The sequence below is a fragment of the Dermacentor andersoni genome, chromosome 3 (genome assembly GCF_023375885.2).
Source record: "Dermacentor andersoni chromosome 3, qqDerAnde1_hic_scaffold, whole genome shotgun sequence".
Taxonomy (NCBI): Eukaryota; Metazoa; Arthropoda; class Arachnida; order Ixodida; family Ixodidae; genus Dermacentor; species Dermacentor andersoni.
The window spans coordinates 145,976,426-145,988,862 of record NC_092816.1 but is presented as its reverse complement, the minus strand read 5'-3'; the positions used below and the strand labels follow the sequence as shown (position 1 = coordinate 145,988,862).

At 45.3% G+C, this 12,437-nt stretch overlaps 1 protein-coding gene across 1 annotated transcript in view; it reads left to right on the top strand.

Annotated features, from left to right (window-relative positions):
- Nucleotides 1-11,665, top strand: part of mRpL47 (mitochondrial ribosomal protein L47) — a 45,300-nt gene extending 33,635 nt beyond the window's left edge. The window contains exon 6 of the mRNA XM_050173147.3: nucleotides 11,294-11,665. Coding sequence (XP_050029104.2) covers nucleotides 11,294-11,585 — 292 coding nt within the window. The 3' untranslated portion in view covers nucleotides 11,586-11,665. The remainder of the gene's footprint in view (nucleotides 1-11,293) is intronic.
- Nucleotides 11,666-12,437: the final 772 nt, after the last annotated feature.

The following is a 12,437-nucleotide window of genomic DNA, read 5'->3' as shown; positions in this document are numbered from 1 at the left end:
ATGTTTTCCGGCCGCTAGATCCCACGTAAACAAAACAAAAATGTATAGCTGTCTGATGTGGCAGCTATACACTTCCTCCCCGAAGCAAATAAACAGCAGTCACAGTGTTGTATTTTTTGTGATAAAGCAACAAGCCTTTGTGAAGCACAATTCTAAGGCAGCAGGGATTGCCAAGAACTTGTGTGGAACTGTTGCCTGCACCACCTATAAAAAAGCAAGACACTGGTAATATGTGCTGCATTGTCTTGTCGAGGCTGAGATTGCCACATTCTTTAGGAGCACTGGCACAAAATTTGGCTTGCCTTTCTCTGCCTAAATAGATTGTTGGCAACTCCGTAATCTTGGTGTGAGGCCTCAATTCCTTGAGTGTGCAAGAAATCTTGGCTCGTACCATTGTTTTATGCAACAAATTCGAAACATGTGCCAACTGGAGTGTGACATCTTGGCAGGGGGTGCATTGTAGGAAGGGTTCCTCTACACATTTGGAATAAGGCTTGTAGAGGGGGGTGGTTGGTATTCAATATCCAAGTAAATTACGGAACACAGCTTACTGGCAAACAAGACATACCATATGCACTTTGAAAAAAAGTTTGGGGTGCATCTTGTCCTCAAACAGTTATCGTTAACAGTTTTGCTTGCGTTTCCTTTCTTGAAGACTCTGCATTCTTTACTTTTCTGTCAATAATGCTATGTCAATCTGACAATGTGCATGCCGTTTGTGACCTGAAAGCATCTGGTGTGCAGGGCTAAGGAAAGGAAGGGCTTGCAAGAGAGAAAGCGATTATTGTTTGAGGTCAAGGTAAGCCCCCAAAGAGTCCAAACTTTTCTTGGAGTGTGATAGGCAGAACAAAACGCGCCACAATGTGCACAACTGGGGCAGCGCAAGTTGCTCCGACACATCACAACGGACCCTGATAATCCGACAAAAAATGCCCATTTTCATCTGAAGTCCGTAATATCCAAATCGCCTCCCTTCTGAAACTTTATCACAATGTCTGACAACATTATTTTTCAAAGAGTGAGTGACGAATCCTAAGTAAAAAAACAAACAAAAAGTCGCAGTTTTGCCCGAAAGGAGAAGCATCGATTGCGGTAGCAAATTAAGCAAGATAAGCGCGGCAGCAGCAGCGAGCGAATTGACCTATGTGCTGTCTCTCGCTTCAACGTGAACTAAACATAGGAAAGCACAGTGCATGCGAAGCTACCGGCACTGGGCACACTTTGTTCACATCGCAGATTGCTTTCAAGGCGTCTGCGCGGGCGTGCACTTTGTCCACATTGGAGATTGCTTTCAAGATAACTGCGGCCGCGCCGTGAGCAGCAGCTGCTGGAGTAGAACCCCTCTCCCCCCCCCCCCCCCTGTGCCTTGCACATGGAAGACGACGACTTTTTCGTCTCGCCTTCCTCCTTCACGCGTACGATATTGAGCCGTGATCATATGCTGACCCTCGCAAGTCAGTTGTCAGTGTCGACACGGCAAAAGTATGCTTTATATGCCCGATTTTGAAAAAAATTTCTGATAATTTTGTCCGCTGTAGCCGATAGTCCGTTGTAGTGCGGTCCGTTAAAAGCAAACTTTGTTGCATTAATAAAATAGGTAGAAGAAACTAAGGACGAAATATGGTCCATTATATCCCAGAGTCTGTTTACGCAGGTCCGTTGTAACGAGCGTAGACTGTATTAGGGGACGGAGGTCGTGTGTGACAGCACTCATGCAAGGGTCAGTGCTAGGGTTAAAGCTGCATTGCGATTGTCTTGCCGAAACTTTTAGATGGTGGTATAATGGGGGAAGGGATGGTCAGAAGGGCACTGAGCATTCAAAGGTAACGACAGGAGAGGATTACGCTTCAACAATATGCCATGCGCAGCGCCTATTGGGGCGCCTTTGAAAGCCTCGTAGCGGCAGCCATTGACGCCGCAGGTGGGCCTCGCACCGGAGACGCCTGCTTCCACTGCAGGCTTGACCGAAGTGTGGCCGTACGATTTGCCGCTTGTGTGTGTCCCAGATAGTTACTTCTGTGGTGTCAGTGTGTGCAAGGAAATCGCACTGTACAATAGTGGACATGTGTCCGACTTCGTGGCTGTCTGGGACGACATTGTCTCCTTGTGCGCCAAGTGTTTGCCACAGATGAGCATCGACAAGCTTGCCTATGAAGTGGAGCCGCTTTCATTATAACATCCCAGCCACTAATGGCTTCATTTGTTCGCCCGTGAACCAAAGTTCTTTATGCACACACTTGCTTGTTTTACATGCCATGTATTTTTATAGTAGGTTGAGGGAGCACCGTCGCGCAGGTGCAGCCATGTGAGAGGCCAGTGATGGTAAAGCATCGAAACCAGCACGATAAGCTTGAGAAAAATAGCACATGTAGGACTTTGGCATGAATTAAGGGTTGATTGTTTTTATACTTACGTCTTAACACTGTCTGCACAGCATGGATTTTACATGTTCTGTTATTAAACAAGTAGAGCGTTTTGATGATTTCATGGGAGCATGCGAGGGAGATATCAGAAGACGCCATAGCTGAAAATTTGCCTCGCTGGTCAGTCAAGAGTGTATTACTCTTGTATTTTATTTTATTTTCTAGTGTCGCCACCGTTTTTACTAGTATCACCCTCGCACCCAAATGCAGAATTAAACTGCATGTTCTATTGCCTATTGTAGGGCCCCGAGTCTGAATAGTCAATGCAGCTCTATTTAATTAGTTAAAAGAGTCTGTTGACACAATATTAGTGGTTTGAAACCAAATACAAAGCATGTTATTAAATATTTCTTGTAAACCACATGCTAAATTGAAATCATTTTCAAAGCAGAGACAGCTACAGAGAAGCAACATGAACATATATTGACCCATTTCATGCATTAGAAGAAAAATAGAACAATCACTTGCTAGCACCACTAACAAGAAAATAAAGCAAAAGAAAAGAAGAAACATGAAGGTTTCAGAATTGACCACAAAGCATGACATAGCTGGGGTAAAGTGAGTATGTATGCACTACAGTCGCCGACCGTTTATTCGGACCTCACGGGGACTGCGGAAATGTCCGAATAAACAGGACTCCGAAAAAGCAGATTAAGAAAAAAAAAATGAAATCCTTTATTTCCACGCACTTATTCGGGCTCGGCAGTAGGCTTGAAGAAATCGTGAGTGCGCCGTTTGCACGCTGTTCCGTTTACACGCAATCAGATAAGCCTGAATCTCGGAGAGGGTCGTACGGTTACTATAGGCGGCTGAAAGCACAGTCACTCTTGTGCACGCTCCGCATGCGACGGCAGCGTAGCACATGGTGCGTCATCTTCCGACTCGGAGTCATTGTCCAGTGGTGCAGCAGAAACCTGACGAATGATCTTGCCGTCGTCAGCACCTGTGAAACTGTCAAATGAAATGGTGTCCGGAATCGCAATGCAACCACTGCGCAGGTCTCGGCAGAACATTTTCCGCGTCAGTAGGGAGCACATCGGAAGGCGACAAATCTGAGGCCTCCCGGCACCCGCTTGCCGGCATTCCCCAGCGCAGTCTGCGCGGGCACTGTCGGCGCCATTAGACACTTGACGTGATGTTTCCGTACGCCGCGTTGGATCACCGAAACCTCGACACAGACAGCAAACAAAGCAAACACCACCGTGCCGACACCAGTCGCACAAACGAAAAACGTGGCCTGCACACAGCGTCGTGCGTGAAAGAAACAAATCAGCTGCTGGATTGTCTTGACACGGCTTACTAAGCTGAAACCGGAACTGCTGTACGGCCACTCTATCGAACCAGGCAGAAACGATGATGATGAGCGGGGATTTCTAGTAGCGCCACTTCGTGGGGCAGCAAGGAGGCTCCGTTCAAAACAAAAATCAACAGTTGGCTCTCCTTGAGTTGGCTCTCCTCGGACACTCCTTGAGTTGGCTCAAGGAGTGTCCGAAAAATCAGACGAGAGGTTGCAAGGTGTCCGAACTTTCAGCAGTTGTTATACATTATGGTCTATGGGGAGAACGGCGGTGCCGCGAAGCTGACCGAATAATCGGGCATGTCCGAATTTTTGGAGTCCGGAAAATCGGTCGGCGACTGTAGTTGCAAACATTGGGGCTCCGAAGTTCAGGCGTTTCCCACTACTGCGAAGTGATATTAAGAGGCATTCAAAACGAGGTTGAATGCCCTGTCACAAGCCTTTAATGTTCAAAGTTGCCAGGTTGTACAGACAACATGCAGATAGCTGAGGCGAGCGTAGATCGAACGTTCTACGCCGCTGGTCGAATTCCAGTGCCATCGATAGGTAGAGCAACAGCCGATTCTGTGCAATGCATAGGTGATTGCGTGAAGCATTTATGAAGGCACTGTCACCTGCTTTTTAAGACGAAGCCATTTGTTCAAAGCGTCTAAACATAATGAGTGCTCCGCATTCTCTGGCTTAGCTTTTCGATATTTTTTTTCGCGTCTCATCAGTATCAACTACCTAATGTTTATTGTATCTTCTGGACTGTAGACGAGGCGACGAAGTTTAAACGACCCGCCGTGGTTGCTTAGTGGCTATGGTGTTGGGCTGCCAAACATGAGGTTGCAGGATCAAATCCTGGCCATGGTGGCTGCGTTTCGATGAGGGCGGAATGCAAAAACACCCGTGGTACTTAAATTTAGGTGCGTGGTTTTGGCACGTAGAACCCCATAATCTAATAATCTGAGTTCATCCAAATCCAAAGGCGCAGCGACATCAAGCAAGGAAAAAAAAAAGTGTAGTAATCACTCTAAAACTGCAGTACACAAAGCGCAATCGCTTATCTTCTCCATTGAACAGCCGCGATCCACCGCCACCATCGCTCTTGCTCGTGAAGCAGCACCGGAAACTAAGTGTGTGCCTGGCAAGCTTTTTGTACGTGTTGAAGCACCCAACTACGCAAGTTATTTCAAGGCATCACTGAAGGCTTACAGAAGCGTTAAATCACGATCAAGAATGGAAACATGACAGCACGTGCATAAGCGCTGATGGGAGAAGTGCCCACCCAAGCCTGCCTACGCTTTGCAGCCTTGGCGACAGGCGTCGTCATTGGTGTCTTGCACGTGGCGTGTAGCTCTCTTGAGAGCCTCAAGGATGTTGCGTAGGTGCCTATTTGGCTCCCTCTCAACTATGCCCCATACATAGTAGTCCATTGGGTTGAGCTCTGGGCAGCTGGGAGGCTACATGTTAGGAGTAACGTGGTCGTGGAGGTTTTCAGCCATCCATTCTTGCGTGGTATGGACTGTGTGGGATGGTGCAGAGTCTTGCTGGAAAACATACAGCCTCTCACATGCTACAGCAGCAATCCAGGGCTTCACAACCGTGTACCTCAGTGAAAGCAACAGCATTAACTCTGGCACCTTCGAGAAAAAAATGTGGAGGCATCACTTCTCCTTCACTGCTCACGACACCCAGAACCATCACTGATGCTGGAACTTTTGTGCGCATGAGAGTTGGAACATCCTCGGGGCCTTTGCACAGTCACCGATCATTTTTGCGGTTCAGCTTCTGGTTCTGGATGAAGTTTTTTTCGTCAGAGAAAAATCGCAACATTCCAGGCTCCTCTGGGTGTTTCAGTTTGGTCGGGAGACGCTTAGCTCTGGTCAGGCGGTTCCTCTTGGTTTTCTCAGACAAGAACTGTCTCCTCCGCATGGCATGAGACTTGTAGCGAAGGTCCTCATGAACCACACGTCTGACAGTGGCCTCATCAACCTCCACCTCCTTGGCGAGGGCTCTTATCGACTTGCCAGGCTCTTCATCAATGATACCTTGGATGCGACTAATGAATTCTGGTGTCCTAAGACTGTTAGAATGCTGACACTGTCGTTTCCTTTGTGAAACAGCGTCCACATCACCCTTGGCAGCCTCCAGTTCTTTCCGAATCAAGAATGTTGCGATCTCTGAAACATGTCCTGCAGCCAAGGACATGATAACTGCATGCCTCTTCATTTGCTGAGCTAGCTGAAGTTCTGCCATGGTTACCTGCAGCAAAAAAGTATTTGCAGCTATTATATACCTAGAGGATGTGGGTCACGAAATGCGTGTCTTCAAATACCTGCCGCATCCTGAATGTTTCTGCGAGGCTTGTGTTGGCTGGTGCTGTAAAAGGCTTCGTCTAAAACCTGGCTACATAAATAATGTGTTTCTAAAGCAAAATCCTCATAAAAGGTTTTCATTCATGCATATTACATCTTCCAGTGAAGTTTACTCTCCTACAATGCATAACCAAGTGAACAAAAGCAAGAACAGACAACAAACTGTTCCAAAGCGAGCACGAATCTTGTCGCCTGTCCTCCAACTTTAGCGGCCGCTGTTACTTTTTACGTTTCATATAATTGTACATGCAATAACAAGTTCTCATAATTAAACAAAGCATGTTTTTGTGTAATAATAAAGCTAAAACAGCTTTTTACATGCTGTTATAGTAGAAAATGAATCATTGTGAAAGATGGAACGGGGCTTTCCAGGCCAGTCTTCAATGTGTCCTGGCCCTTCGAGAATGATGCCAATCCGAAGTCACAATATACCGGCATTCCCATGCATACCACAGTGCAGTAGCGCCATATTTCCCTCTAGGTAATATAGTGAGAAATTCTATGCTTGTAACTACCTGCACTAGGCTGACTGGTGCTTGCATCAGTGGTTTGTGACACTGTTGAACTGTGTTAAAATGGAATCCGCATGAGACATGAAAATGCCTTCGTTAAGTCTGATATTTGTTATAAGTGTAATTCATTACATGGTAATATCGGCAAGAATCATTTTAGATTTAGTTTGTTATATCTGGTAATTTGTTACATATTTGTGTTCGTTACATAGGCTGTACGACGTGACCCCACCTCCAATTTTCGTCATGTATAAAAGAGCCCTTCGAACACACTCTATTAGAGGGAGACACACTGCATTTGGTACACAGTTTGAACTGGTTGCGTTAATAGACCGCATAATTAATGATTTGTTGCATGTTCAATTAATACTGGCATCATGCTAATGAAGTGAGGAAAGTGAAGTACAAAATTTTTTTTCAGTATTTGTTGAAAGGACACAATGGAGGAATGATGAGCTGGATTGGTTAAATATATTGATTGTACACAAGAAGCGTCACTTTTATTAAGAGCAACGTCTTGGTAACACAAAAAAGACAAATAAGAAAGACAGGGTTTGTTTCCACACTAGCCTCTCGTGACATCAGGAGAGTTGGGAGTTCTTTCCTTGGGCTATTTAGTAGCTAACTGGCAAACAAGGATTATATTGCAAATTTGAATTGCTCAGCCTAGCCGACATTTTAGAACTCTGTCTGAATGAAGATGACCGAACACATATAAGTAATTGTCCGCTTTTTCGCGCTTCCCTGGGGACTTCAAAAACGGAAAATTTGTGCACTAAAAGAAGGAAAGGAAAGAAAGGGAAAACAACGCATGTATGCAGTAAACCGGCCATTTATTAGGTATTTTTTGGATGGAAAGGATCAAGGACAAAATATCACACCACCGTAACTCTGCCAATGCATTGTTGAAATGACTCGGGGTAAAAAAGCCGTAAAAAAAACTAACTAAATAAATAACAAAATAAATAAAAAAGTCGCAGTTTTGCTTTTAAGTCAAAACTAGTCAATAGTGATTGCAAAGTATTATACAACTACACGAAGTAAGGGTTTTACCCATAGACTTTTTTTTTTTTTTTTTCAGTTTTGACAAGGTGCGGTCCTTACACGGGACCGAACCTTTTGAAATGGTGCTGGCGCAGCCACCGACTTGTACCCACCCCCGATCTTGTACACACCCCCAGCTCTTGCCATGTAGCAGTGGCACGCAAAAGTATGCAGTGCAAAAAAATTTGCCGATGCAAGCAGGCAGCATTGGTGCACCGAATGCAATTTCTTCTCCGTCAGAAATTTCTTTTTTTTTCTTTTTTTTTCAAATTTTGGGCTGGCAAGTTGGGGGTGTGGCCCTTACCCAAGTGTGGCATTTACACGAGTCTGTACGACAGTTGTATTGAGTCTATCGACCGTATGAGGCACAGTAAACATTCACTTGCTAATTAAATTAACAAGCACAGTGTCGCCTGTGCACAGGCAAACACGAACAGATCTCACTCAACGACTGCGGACATCCACTGTCACAATGCTGGCCTGATGAAGAGTGGGAGCAGGAGCGAGCAAACGCTTTGTGCTACGTCTCGCTTCTCTCTGAAGCAACATTTTGCCACCTCCAACATAAGGCACGCAGGAACACAGCGTACACAAAGCCACCAGCCTTTTCAGCTCACCTAGCCTTTGCATCCGCCGCCGATTACTTACAAGATAGGGCACATGAAGACACGCAGCCGCGCCATGTGTAGCAATGGGCAGGCTAGAACAGGAGTCACATTCTCACCTGCCCCCCTTCCTGCCTCCTCCCCCTTCCCTTTGCATGCCCAACACTGGGTGAGCAAAAAGATGGCGTGTACCAAGCCACCATCCTTCTCGGCTCACCTTCACACTTTCCTTCGTATCTACAGCTTACGACTTACAGGGTGCGATAGGATCTTATCGCCCTTGGAGTTCATAGGGAGCCTCCTGCACAACACAAAACGATCACACGACGATGCACCATACACAGTGTGACCAAACACAAATGGCTACGACTGTCTACAGCTGCCAGCAAATTGGCATGCGAGAGCGTGGGTCTGAGGCTTAAAGAGAATCAAAATAGTGGTGGTGGTTGCTCCGATTAATGCTGTTGCGGACCTGCAGTCATGCCAGAAAGTCTGGGAAGTCGGCTAGCTATGTCTTTATACATTGGCTCTATGGGGTACATGGCGGTGCCGCAAAGGCGTCCGAATGATCAAGCTTGTCCGAAAAATTGTTTGTTGACGTCTCAAAATCAGTGGTCTCATGCTAATGTTACTGACACTGCAATTCTTATGTGAAATTCAAAACGGGACACTCTGCCGTTCCTTCGCTAACTTTTTTTTTTTTTTTTTCTCAGCAAAATAAGTCGGAATAGAGATTTGAATACTTCGTAAAAATGTGGATTAACTTGTACTTGTGCTAGTTAGCAGGCAACACTGCGAAAGCTATGTATGTAGTGTAGTCATAGAAGTCTCACCCTGCGTATTTTGCAGTTTGGTAGTTTTAAAAAATAATCTGCAATGCTTTTTAAAGAATAACTACATGTGTTGCAACTACAATTTGTGGACGTAAGGTTGGATTGAATCACGCATGCTTTGCATACCTTTATGCTTCTGTAGGCAACATGCTATGTTTAGGTCATGACTGCAAGGGATGCGCCGTGGGTGCTAGTCACAAAAATGTGTCACTCTGCTTGTCGGGTGGTAAATAGGTTCAGAGTTGCGATACCTTCTGTGTAATATTTATGGCATTCTTGTGACATAAATATATGACACTTAAACTCTGTTTACACTGGAAAATTTCCATTCAGCAACAATGTCCGTGTACGAAATATCTAGGTTGCATGAGGTTGTGTGACGTCGCGTTACTGGAAAAATGCATTGTTGCGCCGATCAGTCCGAGATCAATTTTAGTCACTGAAAAAGAAGCACCACTTGCCATAAGCCAATCAGAATGTGGGATTACGAGAGAACAGAGGGCATAGGGGCTGAAGCTGCTCGCGGTTGTAAACAACCGGTTTGCAAATAGTGCAGGTATGGCCAGTGTCATTGTTTACAAGTGTATTTGCTGATGTCTTGTGCATTTGTGCTGTTGTTCACGTGAAGAAAAGTCTGCAGGACAAGTGTACGGTGTAGTACATGGAAGTTGTGTGCAGTAAAAAAAGTTGTGCGTTGAGTGTGCATGTGTGCTTGCAGTGTTGATACAAGCCAAATCAGGCTTTCGTCCTGATTATATGCAGCTTTTTTCTTATCGTCTCTGTACTGTTGCGTGTGCAAATATTATGGTTATCATTCCATCCTGCTGTAAGGTTAATTGGTCTGTAAATAAGGATGCAGTTTATCCTGTGCTGTGTATTCTAGGTATGATGTTATACTGCTGGTGAGCACGACCGACGTCATGCGGTACCTGCCCTCTAATGCAGTCATGCATGCGCTGTAGCCTCTGTAGCTGCGAGCGTGGCCGATGCAGTGTTGTTCGCAAGCACGCCGTCGTTGTAGCTACAGTGCGAGTGTTAGTGATGTTAAAGCAGCACGGAGCCAAGTGAGATGTTAGTGCAGTTCATGATTTTTATGGAAGCTTGTTATCGTGTCTGCCCACCTAATATAATATCTACGTTTGTTGTGTGCACAGTGTATTTCATCTTCTTGTTGGTAGACACATATGAAAGACTCCTGCACTAACCATGAATTCACTACAAACCTGCAAGGAGTGACCTTGCGAACTCTAGCACATCTCGGGGGAGTTCGTGGGTGGCAACAGGCAATTTGTTGTGTACAATGATAGATTTCGTGCAAGCGCGTCTGTTTTGTAACTGAATATTGTACGGCTCCTTGAGTGATAGAAAGTTTCTTGGTGTGAACGCGCCATTAATGTTACGTTGAAGTACGTGGTGCATACCTACATCCTTTTTTCACATTTGATGCATTCACGTGGTATTGGTTGCAAATGTGAGTAGTAATTAACCGTTTAAGGACGAGACATAGGAATACCAAGAAAAAATGTTTCTTTTTCTATCTAAATGTGCAAAACACATCAAGAATAAGCATAATCAACGAAAAGGAAAAAAATTTTACAGAAATTTTTTCGTCAATAGGGGGGAAAACCCCAGCCATGAAATTGGAAGTGGGCTTCACCCCAAGCAACCTAAGGCTTCATTTGGAATTTGCACAGGCAGCTCTCGTCTTGTATGAACCATAGGTGCACATTTAATTTGCTTTACATCACGTGTTTGACAGCACTGCAGCTGGACATCTGCCATTGTTCTGTCTCCTCTGACAGTGCTTTCAAAGAAAGTGGGTCGCTTGCCAAATTTCTTATTCATTGCGTGTGTCTGCTTGAAACCAACAGATGATGCTTGCGGCCTGTCATTCAGTGTTGGCCAAAGGCATTTAGCCAGAAACTTCATACTCAGTACACTGAAACTTCGCAGGAAAAAAAAATTTTTTTCTGGTATGTTGCCTGTAGACAACACTCGTCAATAAAGGGTTAAGAGAAGTCTCTGTCCTTCATAGCATTGCCTACTATTTGTAAAACACATTAGACTGCAACTATTGCATGTTTCACTTCAGAGGTGGTGTTCGCAGTCAGTCTGTTATGCTGGCACAATATTTCATCGCACCGGCAATAAGACAATGGCGCTAACGTGACTGTAGTCTGTGTTCGCTAACCAGTCTTCCCGGTTACTCTGTCGCGCAGCTTTGCCCTGAAGGAGCACTTGATCCCACGCAAGAGCAACCCCAAGGGCTACTTCCTGCTTTGGCGAGACAAGGACCTGGACGAGTTCCTCCGACTGTACCGTGAGAAGATGCAGAAGCGCAAGGAGTTCCACCACCGCATGGCCCGGAATCGAATAATGCAGATTATCAAGCGTTTCCCCACTGTGGATCGCGCATTGCTGCGTGAGCAGTACCCGGATGTGGACATAGATAAGCTGGAGCGGATCGTGAAGGAGAAGATCTACGTCGCCTACGAGCAGCAGACTGAATGAATTGTGTCCCGCTCAGCACGTGTGAGGTGTCATCGACGGTCGGCATTTTAGGAAATCAATAAATAATGAAATAAAGCAGACATTGAGGAGCCTAAATCGGCAGTATATAGAACTTTTACATAGCTGTTATCCCTTTCGCCTGCTCATGCCATAATGTACAGTGGCAGTCGCTGTGGAATTGCCGCTTCTTTTTATAGTGGCACTGGATGGATGGATGGATGGATGGATGGATGGATGTTATGAGCGTCCCCTTTGGAATGGGGCGATGGGTTGCGCCACCAAGCTCTTGCTATTATACTGCCTAATGTCCTACCTAGGCTAAACAATAAAAAAAGAAAAAAAAAAGAAACGCTATGAACTCCCACAACCAAATTTTCTGCGAACTGTGCTTTTGCACGTCTCCGTTTTCTGTCATTTCCCTACTTCCACCAATGCTTCAATCGCCTCTTACTAATCCTTATTGCGGACATGTTTACTTTTCCACTGCTCTCGCTGAACCCAAGGGCTTCAAGGAGGCCAGTGGTGCTTAATTTGACCGCTGGGTAGACGTCTTCACATTCTAATAAAACATGCTCCGTCGTTTCCCTAGCTTTACCGCAGCAAGCACATGCTTCTTCTTCCTTGTTATATCTCGCTTTATAGGTGCGTGTTCTAAGGCATACCGATCTCGCTTTGAAAAGTAATGAGCTTCCCTTTGAGTTATCATAAATGGTTTCTTTCCTGATTTCTTTTTTTTCTTCTAAGTAGTTGCGAATGGCAGGTTTCTTTTCCATTGCCGCCAACCATGAGATTATTTCAGCCTCTCTAACTTTCCGCTTGAACTTCTTTGTTGCTGTGTTGCCCACCCTACAG